Raw genomic sequence first — 27,380 nt, 5'->3', positions numbered from 1 at the left:
AGCACTCCCTCTTCCTGGGCTCCCAGAGGGACGCGGAGGGACTGTCTGTGGTGCTGGCCTGCGAGGACCCCCAGGTGAGGGCTCCCTGGACCCCAGCCAGTGCTGGGGGCCAAGCTGTGGGCTCAGTGACGTCCTGGTGAATACATGTGAGCTGGTTCCTCTGGCCCAGCCGAGGGCCTTAATTAGTGTGGTTGGGGGCTGAGGGTGGAGGTGGGTGGCTTTCTCCCCTCCCGCTGCCTGTAAGACCCAAGTGGAGAGAGCAGTGTGTATCAGCAGGTGTAGGTGACATGGGCAGGGGTGGCATCTATACGTGGGGGATGTGCCCCAAACCGTGTGGGCAGAGGACATGTGTAAACACATTGAGATCGTGGAAGAAATCGGGGTCTGTGTGTGCACAGAGGGGCTGTGAGCACAGGTGTTTTGAGGGAAGGCGGTGGGGATGTTAGATGTGTGCCAAAAGTGACTGCGTGCGACACTGCACAGTGGGAGGGGCAGCGGGGTGGGCCCTGAAAGTAGGTGGATTGGGCGTAGCAGGGGACCCTGAGCCCTGTGGATCTGAGGGGGTGTGTACAGCAGGGGGTGTGTTGTGAAGTCTGCGTGTGACAGGGCACAGTGGGCAGTTAGGGAATTGGGTGTGTTATGCCTTGGGGGGTTGATATTGTGGGGTCTCCAGGAAAGTTCCAGTATGTTTAGATTTACGGTGTGTGCTGCTGTTATGGGTGTTGTACAAAGCACCGTATTAGAGTGCAAGGGTGTTATTTGGGTGGACACGCATGCACACACACTGGCCTTCGTCAGCACCTCCCCGGAGGCCTCCAGATCCTCACCCCGTCGCCACTCTGTGCTTGCGCCCACAGGAGCCACCACCCCGACCATGTAGATGCCACCTCCAGGAGCAGCATGGGCCCCGCTGAATGGAGACTACTGGGTCTAGAGCCCTGAGCCCCTCCGGCCCCTGGACTTCACCCTGCACCCAGGAACACCCCTTGGAGTTCACCACCGCTGTTGCCAGCCCACCTCCGCCGCCCCCTCCCCCTGGAACCCGGAGTCGGCCACCGGGAGCCGCAGCCATCCAGTGAGGTTGTGCTGAGGACAGCCACACAGAGCCATCACCCGGCAGCCTCTGGTCCAGCGCTGACCCTCGGGCCCGCCCCGAGCAGGGACTGTGGCAAACATGGGTGACATGACCAACAGCGACTTTTACTCCAAAAACCAAAGAAACGAGTCGAGCCATGGGGGCGAGTTCGGGTGCACGCTGGAAGAGCTCCGCTCCCTCATGGAGCTGCGGAGCACCGAGGCTGTGGTCAAGATCAAGGAGACTTACGGGGACACTGAAGCCATCTGCCGGCGCCTCAAAACCTCTCCTGTCGAAGGTAGGTGTGGGAGGAAAACCCAGGGCTGTAGCCTGGCGACTGCCATCTGGGTTGGCTCCGGGAGCGATATTCAGAATATGCAAGCACAAGGATGTCTTGGACATGGGCTGAAGTGCCAGCGTGGCCATTCTGGTGCATTCTAGCTGAGGGTCAGCCCCTTGGATAGGCCAGGGGGCGGGGCTTCCATTTCTCCCCCCCACCCCCCCGTGGGTTAGGGGTCAGACCCAAACCACCTGCAGAGAGAACCACAGGGACAGAGCTGGGTCAAGGGCTGTGTTCTGGAAACCCAATGCCAAAGCCCTAGTGGGCAGCTCACATCCACTTCGGGAGGGGGCTCATCAGCCTGGAAATCTGGGAGGCACCCAGTCTCCAAGGCAGGGCCAGGCGGGGGCCGGGGGCCCAGAAGAGGAAGCACGCCTTGCTGGCCTTCGTCAAAGCTGACAGGGCTCCTGCTTCCCACCGCATCTGCGCCCCGCCCCTGGGCTCCCTTCCCCAGGCTGCAGAAATTCCCTTCTCTGGGCCCCAGCGTGGAACCGCAGCATTGCCATCACGCAGCCAGTCCCAGTCCCTGCCCCAAAGCCAGGCCCTGACCCGGGGACTCCTAGGTCTCTGAGGCAGCCGCAGGCCTTGGAACTGCTGGGCAGACAAGGCAAGCAAGATGGGCCGTCGCGGGAAGGGTGACAGATGCCATGTGTGTCTTGCCCTTGACATGGGTTTGGGACTTTTTTGCAACTGCCAAAATAAGTAGGCCTGGGATCTCCAGAGAGAGAGGATCTCAATCTCCTGGGGGCTTCTCTGGAGGGGCCAACGCCCAGGCGTCTGTCATGAGGTACAGAGGAGAGAAACAAGCCCAGCTTAGGCACTGATTGAGTCTCCATCCCCACAGTTATCTCCCCCTGACTATGAAGGAGAAGAGTTCCCTACACTAACCCCAAAGGCATATGTATGAGGCTCTTCCAGGGCACTCCCCAATCCTGCAATTTCGTGGAAAGAGGCTACACCAAGCCTCAGTTTCTTCCTCTGGAAAATGGGGCCAGCGCGCACCTCACAGTGCCTGGTGGAGGCCTGAGCATGCAGCCGTATCTCCTAAGAGTGGATGGCAGCTCCTCTTCCAGGTGTAGACCACCGCTGGGAGGCAGGCAGCATCTGAATCCTTATCCCCATAATCAGAGAACAAATCTGAGGCCAGAGGCCCCTCTCACTCCACCTCCTAACTCCATTCCCCATTCCCTGGACATGGCTGGGCACTAACTGAATGCATTTCCTGCAAAGGCTCAGCTGGGGCCTGCCAGTCTGTCTAGTGGTTGCCTGTGTACCCAGTGGCTCGGGGCATCTGTGTCTCTCTTCCTCTGGGGCCCTCTTGGGACAGGAGGAAGAACTAAGCCTGGTCCTTCTTCCCAGACTGGCTGCGTGCTGAGCCCGGGCTGAAGTTTAGAAGTACCTTTGCTTTCTTGGTGTCTGGTTGTTTGGCAGGGAGGGTAGGAACAGAGGAAACATCCTCTCTTCACTGTGTGGTTCTAGCTCAGGTCTTGAGAATGATCGCATGTGGCCCTGCCGTGGGAGCGGTCTCTGCCCTGAGGCTCCTGAGCCTCAGCCTTGTGCAAACACCAGTCTGGGGCAGAATGGCCCATGCTCAGCTCCGCCAGGCTGGCATACCCAGCCTGCTAGGAGGCAAGGTTGCCCAAGTGATCTTTGCCTTGTGAATAGGACCGGGAGATTCTCGAGTCAGGAATTCTTAAGTGTCTCTGGGCTCTAGGCCTGGATGGAAGCTGTTTTTCTCCCCAGAAAAACAGCCAACTACATGCAGCAGATGTGGCCCACACAGAGCCCCTTGAAGCCAGGCCATGGACTAATAAACCACTCCCACCTGCCAGGCTCTCAGATCCTGGGAAATCGAGTGGCCTGTTACCCAGCTCCCACACTGTGCAGGGCATTACCAGTTGGCTCATTGTGTCCTGCACCTGAGGGCAGGAATCCTGTCCTGCTTCTCTCTGTATATCCAGTGCCCAGCCTAGTGCCTGGCACAGAGGAGGGCATATAACTGCCCATAAAACCAAAACATGGCCATTGCATCCCCAGCCCACAGGGAGCAGCCCAGATGTCTAAACAATCAAAACAGCAAATAATCCAGACCAGGGGCAGCAAGGGCCCCAGAGCCCATAGGAGAGGTGAGGTGGGTAGACAATAAAGGTCGGAGAAGCCTTCCTGGAGGAGGAGGAAATGTAGCATGGAATAAAACAACACTTCTTAGAATTCCATAGAATACCAGTGTGTTACAAGAGTTAGGCGTTACGTGAAGAATACAGGGGACTCAGTTTTCTCATCTGTAAAATGGAAAACATAGTAACAGCTCTTCCTAGTGCTCTGCCACCTGCCAGCTGTGTGTGCCCCTGGGCCTTTTGTCTGACTCTCTAAGCTTCGGCTTTCTCATTGCTCATGAGGACCAGATGAGACCTCTGATGGGAAAGGTCTCTGAGGAGGAGGAGAGCCTGTGCTTGGATTAACCGCAGTCCCTGCTGCATTGGTCCCTAGAAGGATCTCCCAGGGTGCAGGTGGAGCCGGAAGAGGCTTGGGGAGGGGCAGGAGAGCATAATGCCACAGACCTAGACTTGGTGACCTGGGTTCAAGTCTCAACCCTGCCATTTACCAGCTGTGGGCAAGTTACTTGTCCACTCCACGCCTTAGTCTTCTCCGTTTCCTCATTATCCCCTGTAAACTGGGGGTAATGGCAGGGGTTACCTCAAAGGGTTGTGGTGGGAACAAAGTGAAGTAGCTCAGAACAGCGCCTGCCACGTGGGCTGTGTGTTAGGATTCAGCCCCGGAGATGAAACACCTCCCTTTCCCCATCAGTAAAATGAGCTGTGAACATTGTCATTCACCGAGGTCAGTCCGAGTGCCCAGTGTCAAGTGCTTAACAAGTACCCGCTCTTGTGGTTTCGTTATGATGGGCGCTGCTCTGGAAGAGCAGTCACGTTCCGCAGAAAGGGCGGACTCCGACTCTGGAACACGGGGCCATGCCCCTAGTGGTGCCACTCTGTAGTGAGCTATTCTGCACCCTTACGGCACATGTGCCTGGAAGCAGGGCTTGTTATCCCATTTTACAGATGAGGAGCATGAGGGCTCGAGGTCATCAACACAGTTCACATCAAAGCTGACTTTGAACACAGCTCTGCTGGACAGGCGCCAGGTGAGCCATCAGCCCGAGCCAGGCGTGTGCACCTGCACCCAGCTCTCTACGTGCTCTCTGTCTGAGGGCCTGAGCCGGGCAGGGCCACCAGGGAACTTTTCTTTATTCTCGCTCATGTTCAGCATTTGTCCTGCCCTTTTTGCCCTCTTCTGATTTACAGAAATGTCTGGCCTCCGGCCCCAGCCCCCAGCTCAGAGCCATGTGGTCTGGAGCTATGCCCGCTCCACACAGGGGCTCGGGCTGGCCATTCCTGACACCCCCTGCCCCCAATCTGCTGCCGTGACCTCTGAGTCACTCTACAGGAAACTGCTCCAGGCCACGCATAAATCCACCTTCCCATTCACTTCCAGCGGACGTCAGGCAAATAGATCTCTGCAGGTGATAGAGGGGGTTTAAAGCCAGGGAATCTATTCCCACCCAGGGCACCACCTGCTGCCAGCACAGGCCATGGTCTCAGCTCCCACCCCTGACAGCGCTGGATTTTCTACCTAAAGGCCCAACTCTGGGGACAACTGTTGTGTGAACCTGGCCCCTCTGAAGCTGGGGTGGTCTCTGCCCCCCAATCTGAGCTTCGTTCCTTTCTTTTTCCACCACTGGTTCTGTTCCACTCTGTAACACCTTTCCCTCTGCCTTCCATGGCCCCCTTTCCTTCCACACCCTTCCACCCCAGGGTGCCGGGCCCCAGAGACCCAAGTTCAAATCCTCACTGGCGTGCTCTTAAAGGACACTGGAAGAATTTAGTGTAAGCTCTCTGCGCCTTGGTTGCCTTATCTGTGAAATGGGGAGAATAACACTAGCTATGTCACTCACACGTGCTGTTCACATGAAGGGCTCAGCGCAGTGTTTGGCAGACCCTGGACACTCACAAAGTGATGTTGTCAGTGTTATTATTATACCTAATATCTCTTTTAGAAAACAGCATGCATGGGCCCCATCCTCGTGAAAGAATTGGGCAGTGAATAAGACAAGTGCCCAATGAAGAGTTAACGTGCTAGCAGAGGTGGCTTCCCAGAGTAGGCCGACTCATGATGAGTCTGCAAAGATGGGTAGTGGGTGTTGGGGTGGCCTGTGAGCTCCTGGATGCGGGAGCTATTTGTCATTCTCTACCGTGTCCCCAGCACCTGGTACGATGCCCGGGAGCTCAAAATTATTCACAGAAGGAAGGAAGAGAAGGAGAGAAGAGATGGGGAATGCCCCGGTGCCCCTCCCTGTGCAGGATGGAAGGCTGCAACCTGGGGACAGGACACAGGACACCCTATGTCACCCGTGGAACAACTGGCTTCAGTTCCCCAAGCCTAGAGTGGCACTTCCCTGAGCCGCTGTGCGCACAGCCCTCGTCCTCGCTTCCTGTCGCCTGCACCGCGGGCTGTCAGAGGGCAGCTCAGACCAGTCCCGCTGGGTGCTCCCTGCATGGCGAGTTTCGCAGTAGGGGGGAGAAGGGGACAAAGACAACAGCGCAGCAGCAGGCGGGGTGGGAACTGGATACTGCAGAATGTTGTGAAACGGAACCTCCGGTTAATTTTGCATGAATCCCACGGCCTGCCCAAGTGGAGGAGAGCGCGGGACTGAGGGGGCAGGAGGGCAGATCACCGGGGATGGTGCCTCGTGTTGCACAACATGATGTTAGCGGAGAATGCCCCCGCACCTAGCAGGGCCCAGGTCATCCACAGAGCTGCCACCCACCGGGCACAGGGAGTGTGGAGGCAGTGGGTAGGGGTCTTCTGTTAGTCATTATGATGTCACTGTCCGTTTCTCCAAGGTTCACTGGGGCCCTGGCCGGTTGACAGGGAAACTGAGGCAGCCACAGATTCAGTTGTGTCCCACACAGGGTGAAGCTGGGGACCGCTCAGATACAGGGTCCAATGGGGAGTTCACTGCCTGGCCAGGGATAAACGAGAACAGCTCCCTGGGTCGGCTGTGAAGTGACCCATATGCTCCATTTAAGCCCAGGACTCTGTCAGGTGCAAAGCCTGGAGGGGAAAAACTTATCAAAGTATTTAAGAGACTGAGAAAACTGTCCACCTTCTCTAATACATGCATGGGGGGGGGGGCATGAAGACTGGGGAGGTGGTCCAGCCTCACCTGTCACCACAGACAAGGCACTTAGACTTCACTGCCTCACGTTTCTTACCTGTAAAATGGGGACTGTGCTGCTTCACTCTGTGCCATTTGGAGATGGTGAGCTGGAAGTACTTTGAAAGTTTTCCACAAAAGAACGATCATCTTCTATTACTTACTGAGTATTTCTGGTAGGATTCTGGTTGATAGAAACCCACCTCAAATTGGCTTATGCAAGAGAAACTGTCAGGCTAGTACGACCGAAAAGTCCAGGAACTCAGGCATGGCTGGATCCAGGGCCCCCAGCGCTGTTATCTTTCCTCTCTATTGTCCTCAGGCAGACCCTCACCCCATGAGGGCCCCGGCAGCTCAGGCCAACACCCTCTCATTCCAGCCACCCAGTGCCAATGGCACCTCTTTCTCAGGCTCTCCCCTTAAGTACTAGAATCGACTTTCACTGGGCCAACAGGAGTCACATGGCCAATCTCGAACCAGTCCATGTGGCCAGAGGGTGGAATAGGTCAGGCCTGGGTCCCATGCTTACTGCAGAGGGGGCCAGTCAGTTCACCCAGACCACAAGGAGACTGGGGGAGGAGAGGGAAATAGAGGCACGAAACACATGCTGTGGCCCTGTTGTGTGGAAGGCCCCTACTGTGTGCTGGGGAGGGTGTGGAGGAAGAGCAGGCCCGAGAGGGAGGAAGGCAGCTGAGGAGTGAAGGCAGGATTTGGAGCACTGAGTATGGAGTGATCAGAGCCCAATCACAGCACTGCTAATAATTACACCAGGGTCATAGGCATGAGCGCGGTCTGTCCAGGCAAAGTAGGTCTACAACTAGTGTTCCAGCCGCGAAGTGGCCAGCTCGTGTCATGGTCCAATTCTGGCCTCACTTCTTAGCCAGCTGTGGCGCATCAGGCCCGTTCTTTAATCTCTCTGTGCCTCAGTTTCCTCATCTGTGACGCGGGATGGTAACAATGCCTCTTTCCTCGGGTTGCTGTGAGGGTCAGAGTGATATGTGGCAAGCGCCTGTGCCTGGGACATGCAGGTGCTGGGTCAGTGTCAGGTGTTTATTATTCTGTTCCAGGAAATACCCGTGTGCCTTCATGGGACGAGTTGGGTTTAAATTAGTGGAGATAAGAAAGGTAGCTTATCTGGGCAGATCAATGGGCTTGAGCAACACATGTGAATCGATGATTTTTTTTGAATGTCAGCACCACATGTGATTTTCAGTGCTTATACACCCCCACCCCACCTCCACCACCGGGGAAAAATCCTTTAAAAGCACAGCTTTCTGTGAAAGTGATGAATCATATCTGGACACTTTCCAGAGTGCCGCCCACACATCTTTCTGAATCATCAATAAAAGAGACCCACGTGTCGATTAATAGGTGCCATCCACTTCCCCAGGTGGGGGCAGGAGCGTGTGTGCGAGGCAAACAGTTCTGCGGCCTGGGGGTGGCCGGCAGAGTGCAGAGTTAGGGAGAGGGCCTGCCTGTGGCTCACCAAGGGCTCTGGGTGGATGCCAGCAGGATAGAGGGACTTCATGTCCCACCAATGACACTGCTGGCCCAGTAGGTGCTTTGCACAGCCGGGCATCTGGAGGGGGAGTGGAGGATATGGGCAGTGAGGGGAGCGTTTACAGGAGAGCCTGAGTCCCAGAGTCACCCAGAGGCTGGAATTTACTGTGTGCACACTCATCAGGGCCACGCCGGCCAGTGTGGCTCAGTTGGTTGGGTGTCGACCCATGCACCAAGAAGTTGCTGGTTCCATTCCTGGTCAGGGCACATGCCCAGGTTGTGAGCCTGATCCCCAGTAGGGGGCGTACAGGAGGCAGCTGATGGGTGTTTCTCATCGATGCTTCTCTCTCTCTCTCTCCCTCTCTTCCTCTCTAAAATTATTTAAAGAAAAAACAAACTCATCAGGGCCAGACTCTCTATCTCATGTGGTCCTCACAGCAGCCTCTTGAGGGAAACAAATGCTTGAAGAGACCAGCTCCATGAAGGCATCTTTGCTTTGCAGAATGAATATGCACGAAACACTAAGTGCCTAGTGCGCGCTCAGGAAAGAGAAGGAACGAGAAGAGCATTGACTTGGAGTCCCGGCTCCACCACCCTCAAGCAAGTCACTCCATCCCTCTGAGCCTCACATTCCCCACCTGTAAATGGCATGATAATAACGCCCACCTCCCAGAGCCAGAAGACACAGGTGTTCAGAAAATGCCCCGTTGCTTCCCCTGCTGCTGTCATGCCGAGAGACGTAGGCTGACACATTCATTCGGTGAACAGATATGTGTTGAGTACCTACTATGTGCAGGCTTGGCCCACCTTGCTCTTCTGGGAAGAGATGTTCCCAACGCTCCTCAGGAGCACTTTGCGTGGTGTGGCTGCACATGGGTCAGCCTTCCAGGACATTCCCTCTCCGTCCACGGAGCAGGGACAGTGGTCAGATGGGAGTGCAGGATCCAGTAGGAAAGGTGGCAGCCAGGGGCAGGGGCCAGGGACTCAGTCTAGCCAGAGGTCAAAAAGGAAGAGCCCCTCCAGAGCTCCCTACAGATTCCCAGGAAAGGGGGGTGCAGAGCTGGGCTGTAAACCACCCCTGCCCTGAAGACTCTCCCCGTCTAGCTGTGATACCAGAGACGCATTACCTCTGAATCTTCACCAACCCCTGTGAAACCGGGACTGTTCATGTCCCCAACTTACGGATGGGGAAATAGAGGCTCAGGGTACCACCGCTAACAAGAGGCCCAGTCAGGATTGGTACCCAGACAGGCTGGCTCCTGAATGTGACCTCCTTCATCAACTGCCTCCTGTTGACAAAGCAGCTCTTCAGCAGGAGGGGGTGTGCTGAAGGCTGAAGGGAGGGTCAGCCCCTGCCTGATGGGAGACAGAATCAGGACAGGCTTCCTCTGAGCGAGATCCCCAAGGACAGGGAGGAGCTGGACACGCAGAGACAGGGAGGAGAGTACGTGCTTAGTGAGGGGAGCAGCCTGAGCAAAGGCCCTGAGGTACGAACTGGGAGGGCCCGGGGAGACATGAGGAAGTCATTGTACCTGGAGCCTAGGAAGTACCTCAAAGGGCAGAGGACTGCAGCCCCCAGACTGCGGATGGACTTTTATAGACTCTGGGTTTTAGCAGTTTGTCCATGCAATGTGTGCCGACTGTCAGCTTGGATAACGCATTTATGTTTTTCTGTGCTCTCCACATGAGTGTGAAATGAGCTGTGAGCTCCCTGAGAGTAAGGCCCTGGGTACAGCTCCTCCCCAGGGGCCAGGTGAGTCAAAGAGCTCCCTGAGTGCAGGGAAACTGCTGGTTCTCACACTGGGTTCCTTGGGGTTCCACAAAGGTGCTGAGAGGACAGGGAGATGCTGAGTGGCCTTTCCTCCCCACCGTGTATCACAGAGCCTCCTTCTTTATCTGTTTTGCATGGTAGAGCATCTGGTAAGATTTTAAAACAATAAAATGAGGTTGGGTTTATTTTTTTCAAAAGAGAAGGAAAAAAATTTTAAACCTCTGAGACAGGAGAAAGGTGCCAAACTAGAGTGTCTAACGCCTGGGTCGAGGCCCAGGTTATTGAAGTTCACAGTGCCTCCATTTTTATGTCTGTAAAATGGAGCAGGTCAGATCCAGCTCCCAGGACCCACACTGGTCTGTTGACTAGTGGGAAAGCGAACACAGAGTGCCTGGCCCACGGGGCCCTCGGGGAGGTTCACCTGCAGCCTGCCCACCCTGGCCGTGGTCCGGCCCCCTGTACTCCGCCCACCTGTTAGAAGATGCTGAGCCGGACGGTTGGAGAGGAAACCAGCCTGACTTTGGCCCTTATTAACTGAGACTCTCCCCAAGCCCCATGCCAAAAAGGAAGGTAGGTCTGGTAGGCTCCAAGGCTCTTCCAGTCTCAGACAGTCTAGAATTGTGAGACTCGTTGCCCCCGTGGCCCAGCCTGCACACATCAGACAGGCCCAGGGTGGCTAGCTCGGAGCCCAGCCCCGGAGTCCCCTCCCCTTGAAAGACTGACTTCAGATCCTTTGGGTATGGCCGGGGCCCCACCACAGCCCATGCAGGGTTAGTGCCCTTGGCCTGTCGCCCCAAGCCCCGGCCCAGCAAACCTTCCTCCCAGGTGGCGTTGGAGCCCTACCCACACTGGCTTCCCAAGGCCCGTGAGTATTCCTGGCAAAAGGTCGCAGGCTCCCAGAAGCTAGGGACCTGGGACAGCAGTTTCTGATTACTTTGCGCCCCTAAGTTTTCTTATCTGTCAAGCGGGTTGAGGGGTGAGAGATGTTATTCAGTAGTGCAGACTGGGTGTCTCTAGCGTTAGGCAACCTCAGCTGTCCACCCAGCCGGGGTCCCACAGAGGTCAAGAGAGCTGAAGCAGCCTCTCCCCCGGGCCGTCTGTCACACGAGAGGCCCTAACAGGGCAGGTAAGTTATTTATGCGGGCCCCCCTCACCCCGCAACGATTATCTTACTCGTCCTGGCACAATCCAAGCCCCTGCTGTGGTTTCAGACCTAGAGTTATTTATAGTCAGTGGAAATTAGCGCCTCTGCAGATGGTTCCCTGTCCCCACCTGCCAGCGTCAGCCTCCACCCCAAAGGGAGGCCCCCTGGAAATTTCCGTGGTCCCAGCAAATGATCACAAGGGCCATTTCTAAACAGAGAAGAGTCAGCTCCTTCTGTGGGAAGCTTTGGACAAGTTGCCATGGGGTCAAGTGGAAGCAAGCCCTTCCAACTCTGAGTTGGGAGGGTTGCATGCAAGAGGTGGCATTGAGCAGGATGTTGAGAGAAAGGCAGAGTTTACAGTGGGGAAGGGCACTCCAGGTAGGGGGAAAGTACGGACAGGGGCACAGAGGCAAAGAAGAAGCGAATGTAAATGGAAGAGCTGATTATTCTGTTTGGCTGGGGCTTGGGGGAGGGAGCAATCAGAGTAGTGATGATAATTAAGAGTAATGGAGCACTCTAGGTGTTCCAGATAGCATTCTAAGCGCTTTACATACATCATATCTCACTTAATCCTCCCAACAACCTCATGAGGCAGGCACTGGTATTATTCTCATTTTTACAAATAAGGAAACTAAGGCACAGAGAAGTTAAAGAACTTGCCCATGGTCACACAGCTAATGAGTGGAAGAACTGGGATTCAAACCTTGGCAGGCAACTCCAGAGTCTATACGGGAACTCTGAATGTTAAGTCAGCAAGTTTGGGCTTAAATTAAGGGGCAGAAGGGAGCCCTAAATGTTCTTGAGCAGAGAAGTAGTGTGGCAGAAATCAGTTTGGTGTGGAAAGGAGAGGTGAAGCCAGCGGAGAGGAGGGACAGGCATCCGAAAGACAGGGCACGGGGTTGGACCTGGCCAGGGAGGCAGTGATAGAGAGGAGAGAGCTCCAAGCAGCAGGACTCAGCCCGTGATAGGAGAGAGAGAGAGAAAGAGAGAAAGGGAGGAGGAGGAGGAGGAGGAGGAGGAGGAGGAGGAGGAGGAAGAGGAGGAGGAAGGGAGAGAAGGAAGAGAGGGAAGGGGAAAGGGAGAGAGGGAAGGGGAGAGGGAGAGAGGGAAGGGGAGACGGAGAGAGGTGTGTCAACGCAGACTCAGTTTTCAAGACAGCAACTACTGCCTGTGATAGAGATGAGCCAACAAGGAGAGGAGCAAGGTCAGGGGTGAGACAGAAGGCGTGTGCTGGGCACTGTGCATTCTCAGGCCTGGCAGATAGGACGGCAGCCTGGAACCCGGGTGGGAGGGCAGGCCTGGAGGTGGATCATCCAGATGACAGAGATGTCTGTAGAGAAGTCTATCTCTACTAACAAGACCCAAGCCTGCATGGGGAGTCAACCATGGCAGGGCAGAGATTTGGGCCTGTGTTGTTCACTGTTGTATCCTGGCACCTAGAACAGTGCCCAGCACAGAGTACTCTCAATAAATGTGCAGGAATGAATTCCCCTGGGGGCTCATCACGCGCAGGTCCTTAGGGAATGTCGGCTACTAAGGGAGCAGGCAGCAGGCGAAGTAGAAGTCAGGGAAGCAGAGGAGAGTGTTGCCTGCAGGTAGGGTATGATCAGGGTGTCTGACACTAGGTGGAAGTCAATTAGACATAGGGTTTGCAGGGGAGTCGAAGGAGGATAATGATGAGTAACAGCCTCAATGGCCGACTGCTGGATGAACTCTTGGAAATATGTCTGCTGAACAAAACAGCCCAAGGCAGCATTCCCTGGGGCTGCCCTGCCAAACACACACCGGCTCAATCAGGTCAAGACTGATGGGACACGGGCCTGGGGGACTCATAAGCCTGTGGGACCACAAGTCTGGAAGGGCTCTCAGGGACTATTTAATCCAGCAACCCCATGGTGATGAGACTCTGAGACCCAGGAGGGAAGGGATCTGCCAAGCAAACAGTGGGTAAGGACCCAACCCAGGGCTGGGACCCTGAACTGTCCCTGTACTTGTCAAAGGGGGCGGATGTCTCTCTTCCCTGTCCCCATCGCAGCCTCCCCACAGACCCTCAGCTCTCTCATCCACCCTGCCCTGCTGCTGTGTGGTTTCCAGGGGCCACCGTAACAAAGGACCACACACCGAGTGGCTTAAATAACAGAAATCTGTTGACTCACTGTCCTGGAGGCTGGATGTCTGAGGTCAAGGTGTTGGGGGACACAGTTCAACCCAGAACATTCTGACTTCAGGCAGTCACTTCTGTGCTTGCAGCCACAGTCTCTCTCCTGTAAAGTGGGGACATGATGGGAGCAGACGAGGACTGCGGTGAGGCAGACGAGCTCACTCCTACGTGGACACGTGTCTCAAGGGCCCATCACACAGCGGTAGCAGTAGCAGCGCAGCCTAAGCATTAAGCAGCAGACGTCCTGGGTCTGAATCCCAGCTGAGCTGTGCCACGCAAATGACGGCACCTCTCAGAACCCGTCTGCCCATCTGCGGAGCAGTACTGTCCTGGGCCGTTGTGAGGAATAAATGAGCTGGTACAAGCACGAGCACACCGCCCAGTGCAGGAAGCCCGCGGGGGGTGGACACTGCCGTTATTATCACTGCTGTTACCGCTGTCATCCTCATGCACGTGTTACAGGTGTAAGACGCTGAGGCCCAGAGAGTGAAAGACCTCGTCCACGCTTGCGCAGCCACCCGGCACAAAACAAAGTGAGAGTTCTTTCTTAACCCCATCCCCATGTGATGGATTTTTAAAGTATTTTCTAAATGCCCAACATCAGAAGAGCAATTAAGCCCCTTTGGGCTGTTCCATGTGCCTGCTGGAACATTGCAGAGAATGGACGGGATGGAGAACAGAAAGAACGTGGGTGAGGCTCCTGAAATACTGGGGCGCGAACAAAGCAGGGCTTGGCATGTACATGGCAACCACGCCGCAGAAACAGACGCAAGGAGGAAAGGCTTGAAGGAGACAGCCAGACTCTGCCAGTGTTGGGGTTGCGGGGTGACGTTAGGGGCGATGGTGCTTCAGCGTCTCTTTTTGCAGTGGTGGGGACGGCCCCGGAGGCGGGTCAGCGCAGGCATGCTGGTTGTGAGCTCTCTGGGCAGCAGCATAAAGATTCATGGGCAGGCCCTGGCCGGTTAGAGCGTCGGCCTGCGGTCCGGAGAGACCCGGGTTCGGTTCCGCTAAGGGCACGTACCTCGGTTGCAGTTTGTCCCCGGCCCCGGTTGGGTCATGCAGGCAGCAGCCACTCAATATGTCCCTTTCATGTCGATGTTTCTCTCTCTCTCTCTCTCTCTCTTCCTTTCTCTCCCTCCCACTCTATCTGAACAAAAAATGGAAAAAAATGTCCTCAGGTGAGGATAAAAAAGAAAAAGATTCATGGGCAGCATGGGGTGGTCTCCCTGGTGGGAGCAAAGGCGGGAAAACCCAGCTGTGTTTTCCCGAGGGAAACTGGGCCATGCAGGGGTCGGAGGCAGGACTGGCAGAACAGATGCGCCTCTGGGGGATGCGGGGTGGGGAACCTGCTCCCGCTCTTTGGGGCCCGTGTCACTCAGGACTCCAGGCATCGCTGTACGGGCACATGGGTATCACCCAGCTCTGGGGCCGGAGGGAGTCTGCCTTTGCTGTGTGTGCTGATGTCGTGGTGGAAGTACCCCGCCACGTCACCCACACAGTGGCCTTAACTGCGCCAGCACACCATCGCCTAGTATTGCTGCAGTGCAGACTCGAGCGAATAGAGCCAGTGACTAGTAGTAAAATAATTAGGAAGGGATGCGTATGGGACATTTGTTACCTTTTTCAATATCATTTATATAAATTATAAGTTTGTGTCATTTAATTCTATTAATGACTGTATCTAACAACCAGCTCCCAAAATACCAGAAAACGTGACGATCAGCTCTCGCAGGCAGCTGTCCAAGTCCAAGGAGAGAGTGAAGGTGTGGTCTGGCTTGGTCGCAGGCCCACCCTTGGGCCAGGAAATCAGGGAACATCTTGATTGACAGCTACCAAGCCTCCTCCCAGTAGGGGGGACCTAATTGCCCAAAAGATACAGGAATGCCACTAGATAGCCACAACCCAACACCTGCTTTTGTTTCTCTTTTTGATCATTTCTTTAAGTTGTATTTTTTTCTCTTATGATGGCTTCTTTCTTTCTTTCTTTCTTTCTTTCTTTCTTTCTTTTTTAATTCATAATTGCTTAAAGTCCCAGAGTCTTTAAAAGAATCCAGAGCTTAATCCTGAAAACAGCAAACCAAAGGACCCAGCTAGGAGAGGTACAGGGGCCCAGAACAGCCACAGCCAACCCATACCCCCACCCTGCCTCAGCCCCCCACCTTCTTCAGGGGAAAAAAGTAAATGAACTAGACTTCTTGTCACACTGCCTGAGAGCTCACCTTAGAAACCCTCCCAAGAGGACACAGACACCTCTTGTTGAAGAGTATCTTAGGGCAGAGGCTTCTCAAGTACCCCTAAGGGTTCATGAGAGTGAATGGAGACCCTCAGAGGCCGGGAGTGGCCCGGATATGGGGGACATACCCCCGAAGGCTTAGGCCTAACCTCACAACTGTAGGCAGAGTGGGCGTGCTGAACCCAATGAATCCATGCGTCACCAGGGAGCCCCACTGCCCCTCCAAGAAGATGCTCCATCTCTCCTGCGACCACAGGCCCCTGGCTTGTGGCCACAGACGGCCAAGGAGAAGAAATAGCAACCCCACCTGAGAACCTGAGGGTCTCCAGCACCCCCCTTATTGGGGATCCTCTGGTGGCCAGCAGAAGGCTTGGCCTAGGGCAAGCCGGGCATCTGATTGAGAAGGGAGCCAAGAAGAGGTGCGGCGCTGTCCTCCAGTAGCTGAGTTGGCGTCTGACTACCTTGTACCAAGCAGCAGACCAAGACGTTGCTATATCCCTGTTTTGAGGGAACTGAGGCACACAGGGTTGGCTGACTTGCCGAAGTAACACAGCTGTTGGAGTAAAACCTGGGCCTGGATGAGGCCATACCTCGTGCTCTTAACCATCTGTGAGAAGGGGATGAGGAGGTGTCCCCAGGATTCTGTGCTCCCCAGAGTGGTGCTTGGACTCTGGCCCAGAGGCCTGAGAGTTTTTAGTTGCCCCAAACACCCTGGAGCTCAGGCCCAAATATGAGAAAGAGGCGCTAGGCTAGGGTTAGGCAGTGCCTGATATGTTAATGGGGTGGCTGAGAACTTGATTCTGATTCCCAGGTCTCACTTACTGCTTCCTTGTAACCAGCAACATTCTCAGGGCCCCTGGGCCTGAGCCTCATAGGCTATGAAAGCTGAGTTTGGGGATAAATGGTTATAGGAAGAGCCTTGATTTGGGGTGGTGAACACACAATACAATTTACAAATGCTTTATTATAGAATTGTACACCTGAAACCTATGTAATTTTGTTAACCAATATCACCTCAATGAATTTAATGGAAGGAAAAAAAATGGTGAGTCCAGAATCCCAGACCCAGGGGCTGGAGGCTGTCAGCCCCGGAGCCATGTGGCAGGGCCTGGACATGGAGTACTGCCTGAGGGTCCAAGGCCGGCTCCTATACTCACTTGCTGTGTGACCTCAGGTAAATCACTTGCCGTCTCTGAGCTTCAGTTTTCACATCAGAAAAGTAGGTTTAGATATGCCTACCTACAGGGTTGTTTAGAAAATTAAATGAGAATAATGGATGTATAAGCCCCTCCCTTTTTCATCCTCTCCCCCTCCAAATTCTTCTCCCCACAGTGACCAGAGTAAAAACTACGAGTCCACTTGTGCCACCACCTGCTCAAAACCCAGTGGCTCCCACTGCTCTTACAATGGCATCTAAACTCCTCACTGTGGCCTGCAGACTGGCATGATCCAGCCACCACCCTGTTGCAGGATCCCCAAAAACAGGCTTCCAGGCCCACAAGACATCTGAGTCCCAGAGCTTCCTTTAAAACTATAGAGCTTGACCCTCCATTCACACCACTTGGGATTCCAGAATAAATTAAAGATTGTAGCTGAAAATTAAGGATAATGATTATAATGTTGAGATTATAGATGCCCTGCTCCTTACTAACTCCACACACACACACACACACACACACACACTAAATTTTGATACATTCTTTGGTGAAGTATGAAGTTCTACCCCCTGGATAAGAATGATTTCATTCATGTATTAATTTATGCATCCTTTAAAGAAGTGTTTCTTGAGCACCTAGTTGATGCTAGATGCTGTCCTAGGTGCTGGGGCTACAGCAGTGAACAAAGATCCCAATCCTCACAAAGCTTGCAGGAGTCCAACAAAAAATACAGAAACAAATAAAGGAACAAGATATCAGGTGGATAAGGGCTTTAAGGGTGACTAGGGGGAGGGATGGCTTAGATGGGTCGTCAAGGGGGGCGTCCCTGTGAAGGTGACATTTAACCTAAGTCTCAACTGACATGCTGGGTGCCTAAGAATTGCTTTCCGTGGCTGACTGAGGGTGAGTCCTGTGGGGCTCCTGCTCTGCAGTGTTTTCGGATCCCCTGTGTTAACAACTTGGGCTCTGTCAGGCATTCGGCCAGGCTCTGTAACCTTCATGATCTCTCTTTCTATCATGGCTGCCCTGGGAGATAAGCATTTTCGGCCTCCCATTTTATAGTAGAGAAACGGAGGCTCAGAGTCCTGTCCGGGGAGGACTTGCACAGGGTCACAGTTAGTGGGTGAGAGTCAGGACCTGTCTGAGTCTCCTAACTTGTCCAGGCCTGTGCCTCTTCCCACACCTCTTTTCTTGCTGGAATCTGTTTGGGGAAATCACGGTGTCAGGGGAGAAAACGCCTCCTGCTCTGTTAGAAGCGGGTGGTGTCAGCTGGGAGACAACTAAGTCCCAAGAGGCCAGTGGGTGTTCAGCGGGAAAAAGGGATCACCAAACTAGCCCAATCCCAGAGAAATAGTCATGTGGAGAAAACACTGGGCAAACCCCATTGCAGGAAAGAAAAAAAATGCGTGCCAAAGCAAACTGTAGAGCGGTGAGGGTAGCTTTGTAAATTATCACACTTTGGCTTAACTCCTAAAGGGCTAAAACGTTTTCTTTCCACTTGAGAGAGGCAGCTGCAGCATCTCTGGTGGGTAGGCAGGCACCATCCTAGACTTCTGGATTTTATGCTTTCTGAGGGCAAGGGCAGTTTCATTTACCTCCAAAGACCCAGCACCCAGCAAGAATTATGTATAAATAAAAAAAAAAACAGTAATGTATGCATGCTGGACTCCCCAGCAGCTCCCCACTCCACCTCCCTCAACTAGAACCCACAACCCAGCTCATCTTGGGAACCATGGAGATATCAGAGAATCTGGCCACCAGTAGTGTCTTCCCCACCTCCCTGTACATGTCCCTGCCCAGCTTCCCTGCCTTCCCTGTCTGGAGAGGTCCGTCCCTTTTATCCCTGCCTGGAGGTTGGGTCCTGGGGGAGGGTTCCAGTCCGGGAGGAGCTGACTACCACCCCCTTGCCAGCCTCAAGGACAGATGAGCTGGCACAAAGCCACCAGCATCCTCTTGAAGTCCTGGGAGATCAAATTACCCAGAAAGGAGAGAGAGTAGAGCGAATAGCACCGGGGCTTAGAATAATCAGTGTTTGACTGCTGCAGTTAATGCGAGCCCAGGCTGCAAAGCTGTCCCTCTGATGTTCTGATAACAGGCAGCCTGCAAGGCTAGCGGTTTGATCTGGAACTGCCAGCTTTTCTGTCACCCCCAAAAGCTTTTCTAAATTGTCCTAAAATTATCATCTCAGGGAGCAGCCATGCTTCAGGTCCCGGCACAGGAATGAAGGAAATACAGCCAAGAGGTGGGAGGCTGATGGAGACTTCCCTGAGGGCTGGGGTGAGTCCCAGTCCTGAGGTTTAATTCTGAGCACTGGGTGGGGGAGGAGGCTGGGGGGACTTGCATCTCATTTCAGTATTATCACCATTTTGCATGTGAGGAAACTGAGGCACAATATACCTAAGGTCTCTTGCCAACAGGTTGCAGAGATGACATCCCTACCTGGCCCAACCCCCACTCTTTCAGTGTGTTCCAGATGCCCTCAGATCTTAGATACGTTTCCCTGTCCCTGTTCCATGAATTTGAATTTCAGAGCACCGTGGGGCATGTCATGCCAGCTCTGTCCTGATGTTTTGTCCCTGAAAAGTGCCAGGGATGATTTTCTGCTAACACGTTTCTCAGTTAATCGGTACTTTTACTTTTTGCTATAATTAGACAAAAAAAAATTATTGTCTCCAGTAGATTTGGGACCAAGCAGTACAGGGTTTAAGGGTGTCAGCCACCCCCCTTTGCAAAAGAGCCTAAAGTGGAACTAACAGCGAGAGGTTCATGAGCACCGACTAATCACTGGGCAGCACGCGGATTCACTCCTTCCATCGATGTTTCTCGAGCACTTACTGTGTGCTAGGTATCGCTGTAGGCTCCGGGGGTAGATACAGCCATGAACAAAAGGTCACTGCCCTTCTGGGGCTTGCATTCCAGTGTGGGTGGCAAACAAACAACAACAAAGTAAATGGAAAAACAGCTGAGATTGTCCATTGTAGTAAGGGCTCTGAAGGAAATAAGCAAGAGCCGGCGGTCAGGAGTAACAGAGATCTTCTGAGATCCTGGGATCAGGAGGCAGAAAAGACCTGGAGAATGAAAGGGGCTGCCGCGTGGAATGAGGGAGGAGCGAGGGCAAAGGCTCGGAGGTGGGACCTGACGGGACATTGGCAGCAGGGGAAGCCAGGGTAATGAGCAGGGGCTGGACAACAGGAGCCTGGAGGAGGAGAGGGGGGTTCCCTCCCAAGTGAGGCAGCTACAGGAGAGCCACAAACAGAAGAGTGACATGAGACGTTGTCTCATTCGTTTTGACCAAGGCCCTGCAAAGCAAGTACCAGATCCTCACTCCAGCAGGTGAGCAGTGACAGAGGCTGAAGAGAGAGATGGTGGCTCAGCCCATGAGCAGATACAAAGCCACTAGGGGTGGGCATGGCCGAAACCCCAGCTCCAGTCTCCTACCTCAGCGCCCTGCCCCCAAAAGTCTTGGCACTTTGTTCTGTTCCTTTGGATTTCGTTGCTGAGCCTCAGGCTGAACAAAACTTAATGGGATGTGATTTGAGGGTTCATCAGGAACATTTGTTTTCCCATAAAATTGCAAGCCTCCGCAGAGATGTGCATTCCTGGTTGCTGAGCAACCAGGTATGACCCAGTGAGCAGTGGGGGCGGTGATTCTTCCCCAAGAGAAATGGCTAGTCCACCCACCCTTCCCTCCCCACAACCCCTTCAAGACCCGGACCCTCCCATCCAGCAGGAGAACTCACAATGAGGGGGACAAAATACAAAGTAGATGCAAGCAGGAGAGGGTGACGATCCCAAACAGACATTAAATGGGCTCAGCCCTCCCCCCCACCAAAGGAAAAATAAAGAAAAGGATCTATTCCAATAGGTAGGAAAAATTCTTTATGGCCACAATAGTGGCTCACACTTTTACCATGTGCCAAACTGTTTTAAGCACATTAACATATATTAACTCATTATATCTTCACAAGAACCTTATCAAGTAGGTACTGTCATCACCCCCATTTTAAAGATGGGGGTTAACATGCCCGACCTGTAAGTGGCAGGACCAGGCAGTCTGGCCTCAGGCCCAGAGCGAAGCAAATGGATGGACAGCCTGAGAGATCTGATTGGGAGTCCGCAAGGAGAAATAGAGCATGTGAGAGATTTACTCAAACACTGGAGTTGAATCAGTTCAACTCTTATCAGGACCCTACTGTGTGCTGGACAATTTACCTTCTACAGAAATGAGGTGAGGAGCTCAAGCTAGTGGAAAAGGAGTAGAGGCAGACAGGCCATCAGATTTACAGGGCGTGCCAGGTACTATGAGAGAGAAGAAAAAGATGCTGGGAGAGGATGACATTGAGGCAGGTCCCAAAGGAGAGGTGACAGACTTAGGCCTGGAAAAGGAACCAGAGATGGGAGGAGAAGCATTTCAGGTGGCATTCTGTCACCTTGGGTGGGAATTAATCTTTTAGGTGTCTGTCTGTGCTCTACCATCACCACCCCAGACTGAGCAATTCCAAGCAAGGGTCATGTGTAATTTATCTCTGTGTCCTTAGGAGACAAACATATCTGACATTATGTATGCAACAGTCACAAAATGTATGTGTTTTAAAAGATGTAAACACAGAAGAAAGGAAAGGGGAATGAATGAATACATGAATGAATGAATGAGTAAAATTGGTCTTAACTGTAGAACAGGGGATGTTAGACACTATCCGTTGAGCATTTAGAGCCATTGCAAGTTTCAGAGTGGAGAAGTAAAAGTCTGCAATGGGCATTTAAGGGAGACCAGAGCAGCATACATTGTGGACAGACGGTGGTGGGACCGGGACGGAGACCCAGTGGGGAGCCACTGCAGGAATAGCCAGTGGAGAGATGCTGGGAGCCCAGACTCAGATGATGATCTCAAGAGTGAAGAAAAAAGGTCAAATCCAAGAACTACCAAGAGGCTGGTTAATCTGGTCTGAAAGAGGAATCGATTTGAAGGAAACCGAGAGGTTGGTCTTAGACTTGTTTAATCAAGTGGGGCTACCTTGTGGGCCCCGGGGACTGAAGGAGAGAGAGGAAAGATGAGAGACATAGCAAATACCTGGAAGGCAAGTCCCCACCTCCTGAACCCTCATCTGCGGCAGACATCACTAATCAATCCCAATGCTCAGGCTCCTCGATCTCATCTCCAGGTAACCCCTATTGATCAATCACAGTTGACTTGCAAGATGAAATGCATGTGTTACTCCTGCGCTAAGGGCAGCAGGGGGAGCCATCCGACTGGGCCACCCCCTGATAGGCAGAATAAAGGTGGGAAGGGGCAATAAAGGAGCAGAGGGGGAGCAGTGAGTCCTCGGAGGTAATGTCGGGTGTAAACCACCTGAGGTCCAGGTCAGAACCTGGAACTTTTCCCTCTGTAAGCCTTTAACCTCTTCTTTTAAGAAAGACTTTAACAGCTTACAGAGTTTAAATGCTTAAACTCTTTAAGAGTTTTAACAAAAAAAAACTATTTTTTAATCAAAATCACCCCGCTGTTATTATTCATTCATTACAGTTAGTGAAAAAGCATTCATTCTTATGAATAATAATATTCTGAGAGTACAGTTTGATAGCTTTCCTGAGAAGCCTAACTATTCTCAACTGATTTCAGTTGTATTATTTGGTGAAGGCTTTAGGGAGCATGCGTTCCTCCTCCTGTGGGATCTGTGGCCTGCCAGCCATTCATTCCACGCCTGTTTGATGAGCACCTACCGTGTGCTGGGCTCTGACACAGGTCACAGGACTGTCTCCGCCAACCTCCTCGTGGAGCTCACGGTCCGGCAAACTGAGACAACAGCCAGCCTCATAGTCATCTGTGGTTTCACAGGTGGCCAGGCCCACCTTAGAAGGTAACCCCCATTGTACAGATGAGGAAACCAAGGCCCAGAGCTATTTATATAACCTGTTTAAGCCCAAACAGCTAGAAATGGATAGAGCTATGATTCAAACTCAGGTCTGACTCCACACACCCCCTAAGCCTCCAGCCTCCTGGCTGATCAGAACCTTCCAGGTGGCCCAGGTGCAAGGAGCTTGTCAGAGTTCGAGCTCTGAGACGTTCCTCTTCAAAGGAGGCAGCATGCTGGCTGGACAGTCCAGAGGTGGATCAGGCACCTTCAGTGTTTCACCTTAGGGAGAGGCACTTTCTCCCATCCCCATGCCTCAGTTTCCTCATCCATAAAATGGGACTACTGTCATGCTTTCCCAGCCCCTTTGTGAGGATCAGCCCGGTGGGAAGAGCTTACACAGGTTCTCTGCAGTGAGGGAGACCCGGGTTCATGTTCTGGGGGCAGGAGTATGATCCAGTGGTTAAAACAGACTCTAGTCCTGGCCAGTTTGGCTCAGCAGTTAGAGTGTCGGCCTGCGGTCCAGAGAGACCCAGGTTCGGTTCCCACTAAGGGCACGTACCTCGGTTGCAGTTTGTCCCTGGTCCTGGTTGGGTTGTGTGGGAGGCAGCCACTCGATGTGTCCCTTTCACGTCGATATTTCTCTCTCTACCTCTTCTCCCTCCTACTCTATCTGAACAAAAAATGGAAAAATGTCCTTGGGTGAAGATTTAAAAAAAGAAAAAAGACAAACTCTAGTAAAGTGGGTTAACAAGGTGAAGTCACAGGGAAACCATGAGACACACATGGCTAATGTCCCCATGGGGCCTACCCAGCACAGAGTAAGTGCTCAAGAGAGCCGGGGGTATGAGACCTCGGGTGGTCCCTTAACCTCGAACCAAGGTTTCTTCATCTACAACACAGACCTCGAAGGGCCGCCTTGTAGAGTCACAAGGCCCAACATGGTCAAGGACGTGGGCGCAGTTCCTACAACAGCTTTCACAAGGCAGTGCCTCTCAGCTCTCCAGGGTCTTCATGGATTTCCGATTTGCTTCATAACTGTCACGCCACCTTCTTTCCCCTGTCCCCAGGCTGCCGTCCCCTCCCCCCGAAATTCTTTCTTCCTGAGGGAGAATCTTTTCTAAGAGACATCTCCTGGTCCTCAGAGAAGACCTTTGTAAAGAACTGGAGAAGCTAGTGTTACAGAAATGAAGGCCTCTGCTCTCCTGGCCTTTATTTCTGACATTGGATCACACCGACAATTGTCCCCCAGTGATAACGTCAAGCGCCTGAGCGGGACGTGTGAGACGCGTCAGGGTGAGGCTGAGGCTGGATATGTGTGCTCCCCCAAGTCCTTTTGTGGGGCGTTTAGCTAGAGGCTCCTCCCTCTCTCCCATCAGCAACAAGGACAGAAAAGTCCACTGAGGCAATTGGACACAGAAAAAAAGTGACCCGAGAAGACGCTGAGTATCTTCCCTGCCCCCCAGTCCTCGGTCCGAAAAGGCCTTAGAGCAGACATTGGAGTTAACTTGCCCACCCCTTACCTCCCTTCTTCCTATGCAAGTGTGTCTAGGAGAGGCCACATGTGTTAACTGAACATGTACTATGTATCAGACCAAGACAGGCGCAGTCCCTGCCCTCATGGAGCTTATAATCAGGAAGGGAGCCAAATATTAAGAAAAATCTATTACATTATTCATTATTAAAACAATGACAAAATGAAAAGGATTTTCCAGGAGCTATGAGAATATTCAAAAAGGGCTCAACCTACTGGGGGCAAGGGGACAGATTCACCCAAAAGAAGGCCTGAGTTAGGTGCAAAGCAGGGAGGAGCATTCCAGGCAGAGGGAACAGCACATGCAATGGCCCTGAGACAGGAAAGCACTTGAATCGAAGCCATAGGAAAGAGGCTGGTGTGGCTGGAGCATCGTGGTGGGGAAGAGAGATGACATCAGGAGACAGCAGGGGCCAGCCACACTGTACAGGGCCTTCCAGATCTTGGCAAGGAAACTGGACTTTCTCTCTGTGCAAAGGAAGCCACTTAGCATTTGAAGCAAGGGCCTGACATGAACAGTGCACTATACACTTTCACGACATCACTGGCGGCTGGGTACAGAATGGATTGGGGGTGAGAGCGGGGAGACCAGTGATGGCTTCTGAAGCCATCCTAGGCTCATGGGCGTGTGGTGCACAGGAGTGGTCATACCTGTCTGGGTGGATGTACACAGGTAGTAAGTGATGAGGCCAAGATATTAACGCAGGATTATTTGTCCCCATGCCCATTCCATCCAGAGGTTATATGGAAACAAACCTATATTTTCTCACAGTATAGACTGATTTCCTCCTTTAAATTCAACTTTCGATATTCAAATAAAATATGAACACATTCTCTTAGTTAAAATATTTCAGTCAAAGCTAAAGTCTCCTTGGCCACTGCAATTAATCATAGTACCCTTTCCCCTTCTCAGAAGTCCCACCTTCATGTGTTTGGAGCAGATCCTTGCAGACCTTTTACTGCACATTTACATATATGTGTACCCATTGAAAACATAAGCTATTGTTTTGTTGAGTTTTCTGTTTTACATAAATGCAATCAAACTATACACATTGCTCTGCAACTTGCTTTTATCACTCAACAGTTTGTCTTGGAAAGCCTTCTATGCTAGTACACATATATGGATCTTGTTTTTTTTAAACTGTTGCATAGTATTTTATGGACTGGATGTACCACCGTTTATTTAGCCCACTCACTTTCCAAAGACAGAAATGCATCTTTCTATAAATGTTGTAGCTATTGAAGGGCTTGTGGATTTTTTTTAAATATAAGACTTTTATTTATGCTAATGGCGGAACCTACACCACAGTGACAACACAAATATTTAGCAACACCCAGCCTGGTGACTAAGTTTTCCCATTTCCCTTCAGGTGCTTGGCATCTCTGGGAGCTAGCTCTTGTCCATTGCCAAGTCTCTGTTTATAGCAAAAGGCTGTCTCAAGAGCAACAAGGAGAATGGTAGAATTGTCGGCTTTGATTTCAGTGCTGGGTCCTGAAGCAGGCAGCCCAGCATGGTGTGAAAAGAGTACATCTATGAAGCCTCAAAGCCCTGGGTTCAAATCCTGACTTTAGTTGTGTGACTCTGAGCAAGTCATTTTTCCTCTCTGAGCCTCAGTTTGTCCACCCATAAAATGGAGTTTATAATCCCAACCCTATAGCGTGGCCAAAAGAATTAAATGCAAGTCATGTGTGTAAAGTGATGGTCACGTAAGAGCACATATGTATACATTCAACAACCCGCCCCCTGCAGCCCTAGTATAGTGGAGGGGGGGCAGGGGGGGCCTGCATCTCTGAAGGGATCACTCAAGGTCACAGAACAATGAGAAGACAGAAATACTCTGCCACTGCTGCTCATGCAGTGTGGCATTTGAGGAAAGGGATTTTTTCTGCCCAGATTCTAGACACCAACTGTGTGTCAGGCACTGCCAATCTTGAAACTGCTTTCATCTTCACTCCAGTGAGCAGAACTACGTTGTCCTCTGCTCTATTTGGGGATGAGGAAACTGAGAGGGGACACCATTGCCCAGGGTCTCAATAAGGGGTAGAGTGAAGACTGGTGCTCCACCCCCTCTGCCTACATAAGTTGTCCTGGGAGGCTGCAGGCAGCAGCTCTGCAGAGCGCCCCCTCCTGGATGTATAGAGACCCTCGTCTTGTGATGACATTGTTCAACCATCAAGACCCCTGCACAGCAGGGGAGAAAAACAGCTTTTCTGATCTGCATTTTTCCAAGAGGATGAGATAAAGGCATCTCAGAGGTCACCTTGGGACATTCTGAATCAAATCTCTTAAATTACAGAGAGAGACCCTATGAAATGGCCATAGTTTTTGTGCAGTAAATTTCAGTTCTTTAAAGTTCACTTGAGTAAGATGAGTGTCCCCTCCCTCGGTGAGTCAGGAACCCAGCCCTGTGTCTGGGCCTAGTCATTGCCCCACCTGTCCATGCTCCCACCCGTCACACAGGGTGAGACTGGCCATGGAACTTGTCCTGCTCTAACAGGGGGGCAGCCAAGGGGAAAGGTCTGGGGAAGCTGGGTTGTCAGATTTAACAACAACAAAAACATCAGAATATCCCGTTGAATTTGAATTTCAGATAAACAAACAAAAAAAATAACAGTTTTATTATTAGTATGTCCCCAATATTACATGGGACACCACTTAGACTAAAAATTATTTGCTATGAATCTGGATGTTCTATATTTTATCTGGTAAACCTATTCAGGGCCCCCCAGCTCTACCAAACACCATCTGGTACACATAACTGATACTTTGATAGCTTTGAGATGAGCCCCTGGCCACCCACCTTTCAACCAGCCCCCACCACCACTCCCACACTCCCTCCATACCCACTTCCCTGCACACATTGAAATTCTGGAGCCATGAGCCAAGAGGTTTTGTGGGTCTAAGACTTTCTACAGTGGAGCCCGGCCATTGTCGCTCAGTGGATTGAGCATCATCCCATGCACTGAGTGGTCAGTTACTAGTTCAATTCCCAGTCAAGGCACATGCCTGGGTTGTGGGCTCAAACCTCAGTAGGGGGCATGCAAGAGGCAGCCAATCAATGTCCTCTTATCAGTGTTTCTATCTCTCTCCCTCTCCCTTTCCCTCTATCTAAAAATCAATAAAAACATTTTAAAAAAAGAGTTCCTACAGTGGAAACTGGGGATTGAGCCAGTTTGGGGTGGAAATTCAGCCTGACTTGGGGAAAAGACAAATGGTGCATTTAAATCAGAGGAGAAATTTGTGTCCATATGTGTATCAAGATGGTTGGAGGGACAGTGTCTGAGGTGTTGACAAGTAACTGGTTTCATTCTGTGCTATGTCCATGTGCACATGAACTAGTGGACACCTCATCCACATGTGTATGGGGAAACCGGCCAGTGCTGTGGCCATGCAC

The 27,380-nt window shown here is 52.3% G+C and overlaps 1 protein-coding gene across 1 annotated transcript in view; it reads left to right on the top strand.

The window, feature by feature from the left end:
- Positions 1–27,380, top strand: part of ATP2B2 (ATPase plasma membrane Ca2+ transporting 2) — a 174,497-nt gene that overhangs the window by 44,892 nt on the left and 102,225 nt on the right. The window contains exon 2 of the mRNA XM_036267151.1: positions 858–1,373. Within this exon, the coding sequence (XP_036123044.1) occupies positions 1,175–1,373 (199 nt within the window). The 5' untranslated portion in view covers positions 858–1,174. The remainder of the gene's footprint in view (positions 1–857; positions 1,374–27,380) is intronic.

The sequence above is a fragment of the Molossus molossus genome, unplaced genomic scaffold, assembly GCF_014108415.1.
Source record: "Molossus molossus isolate mMolMol1 unplaced genomic scaffold, mMolMol1.p scaffold_m16_p_18, whole genome shotgun sequence".
In the NCBI taxonomy this organism is placed as follows: Eukaryota; Metazoa; Chordata; class Mammalia; order Chiroptera; family Molossidae; genus Molossus; species Molossus molossus.
This window is presented reverse-complemented; position numbering and strand designations above follow the sequence as displayed.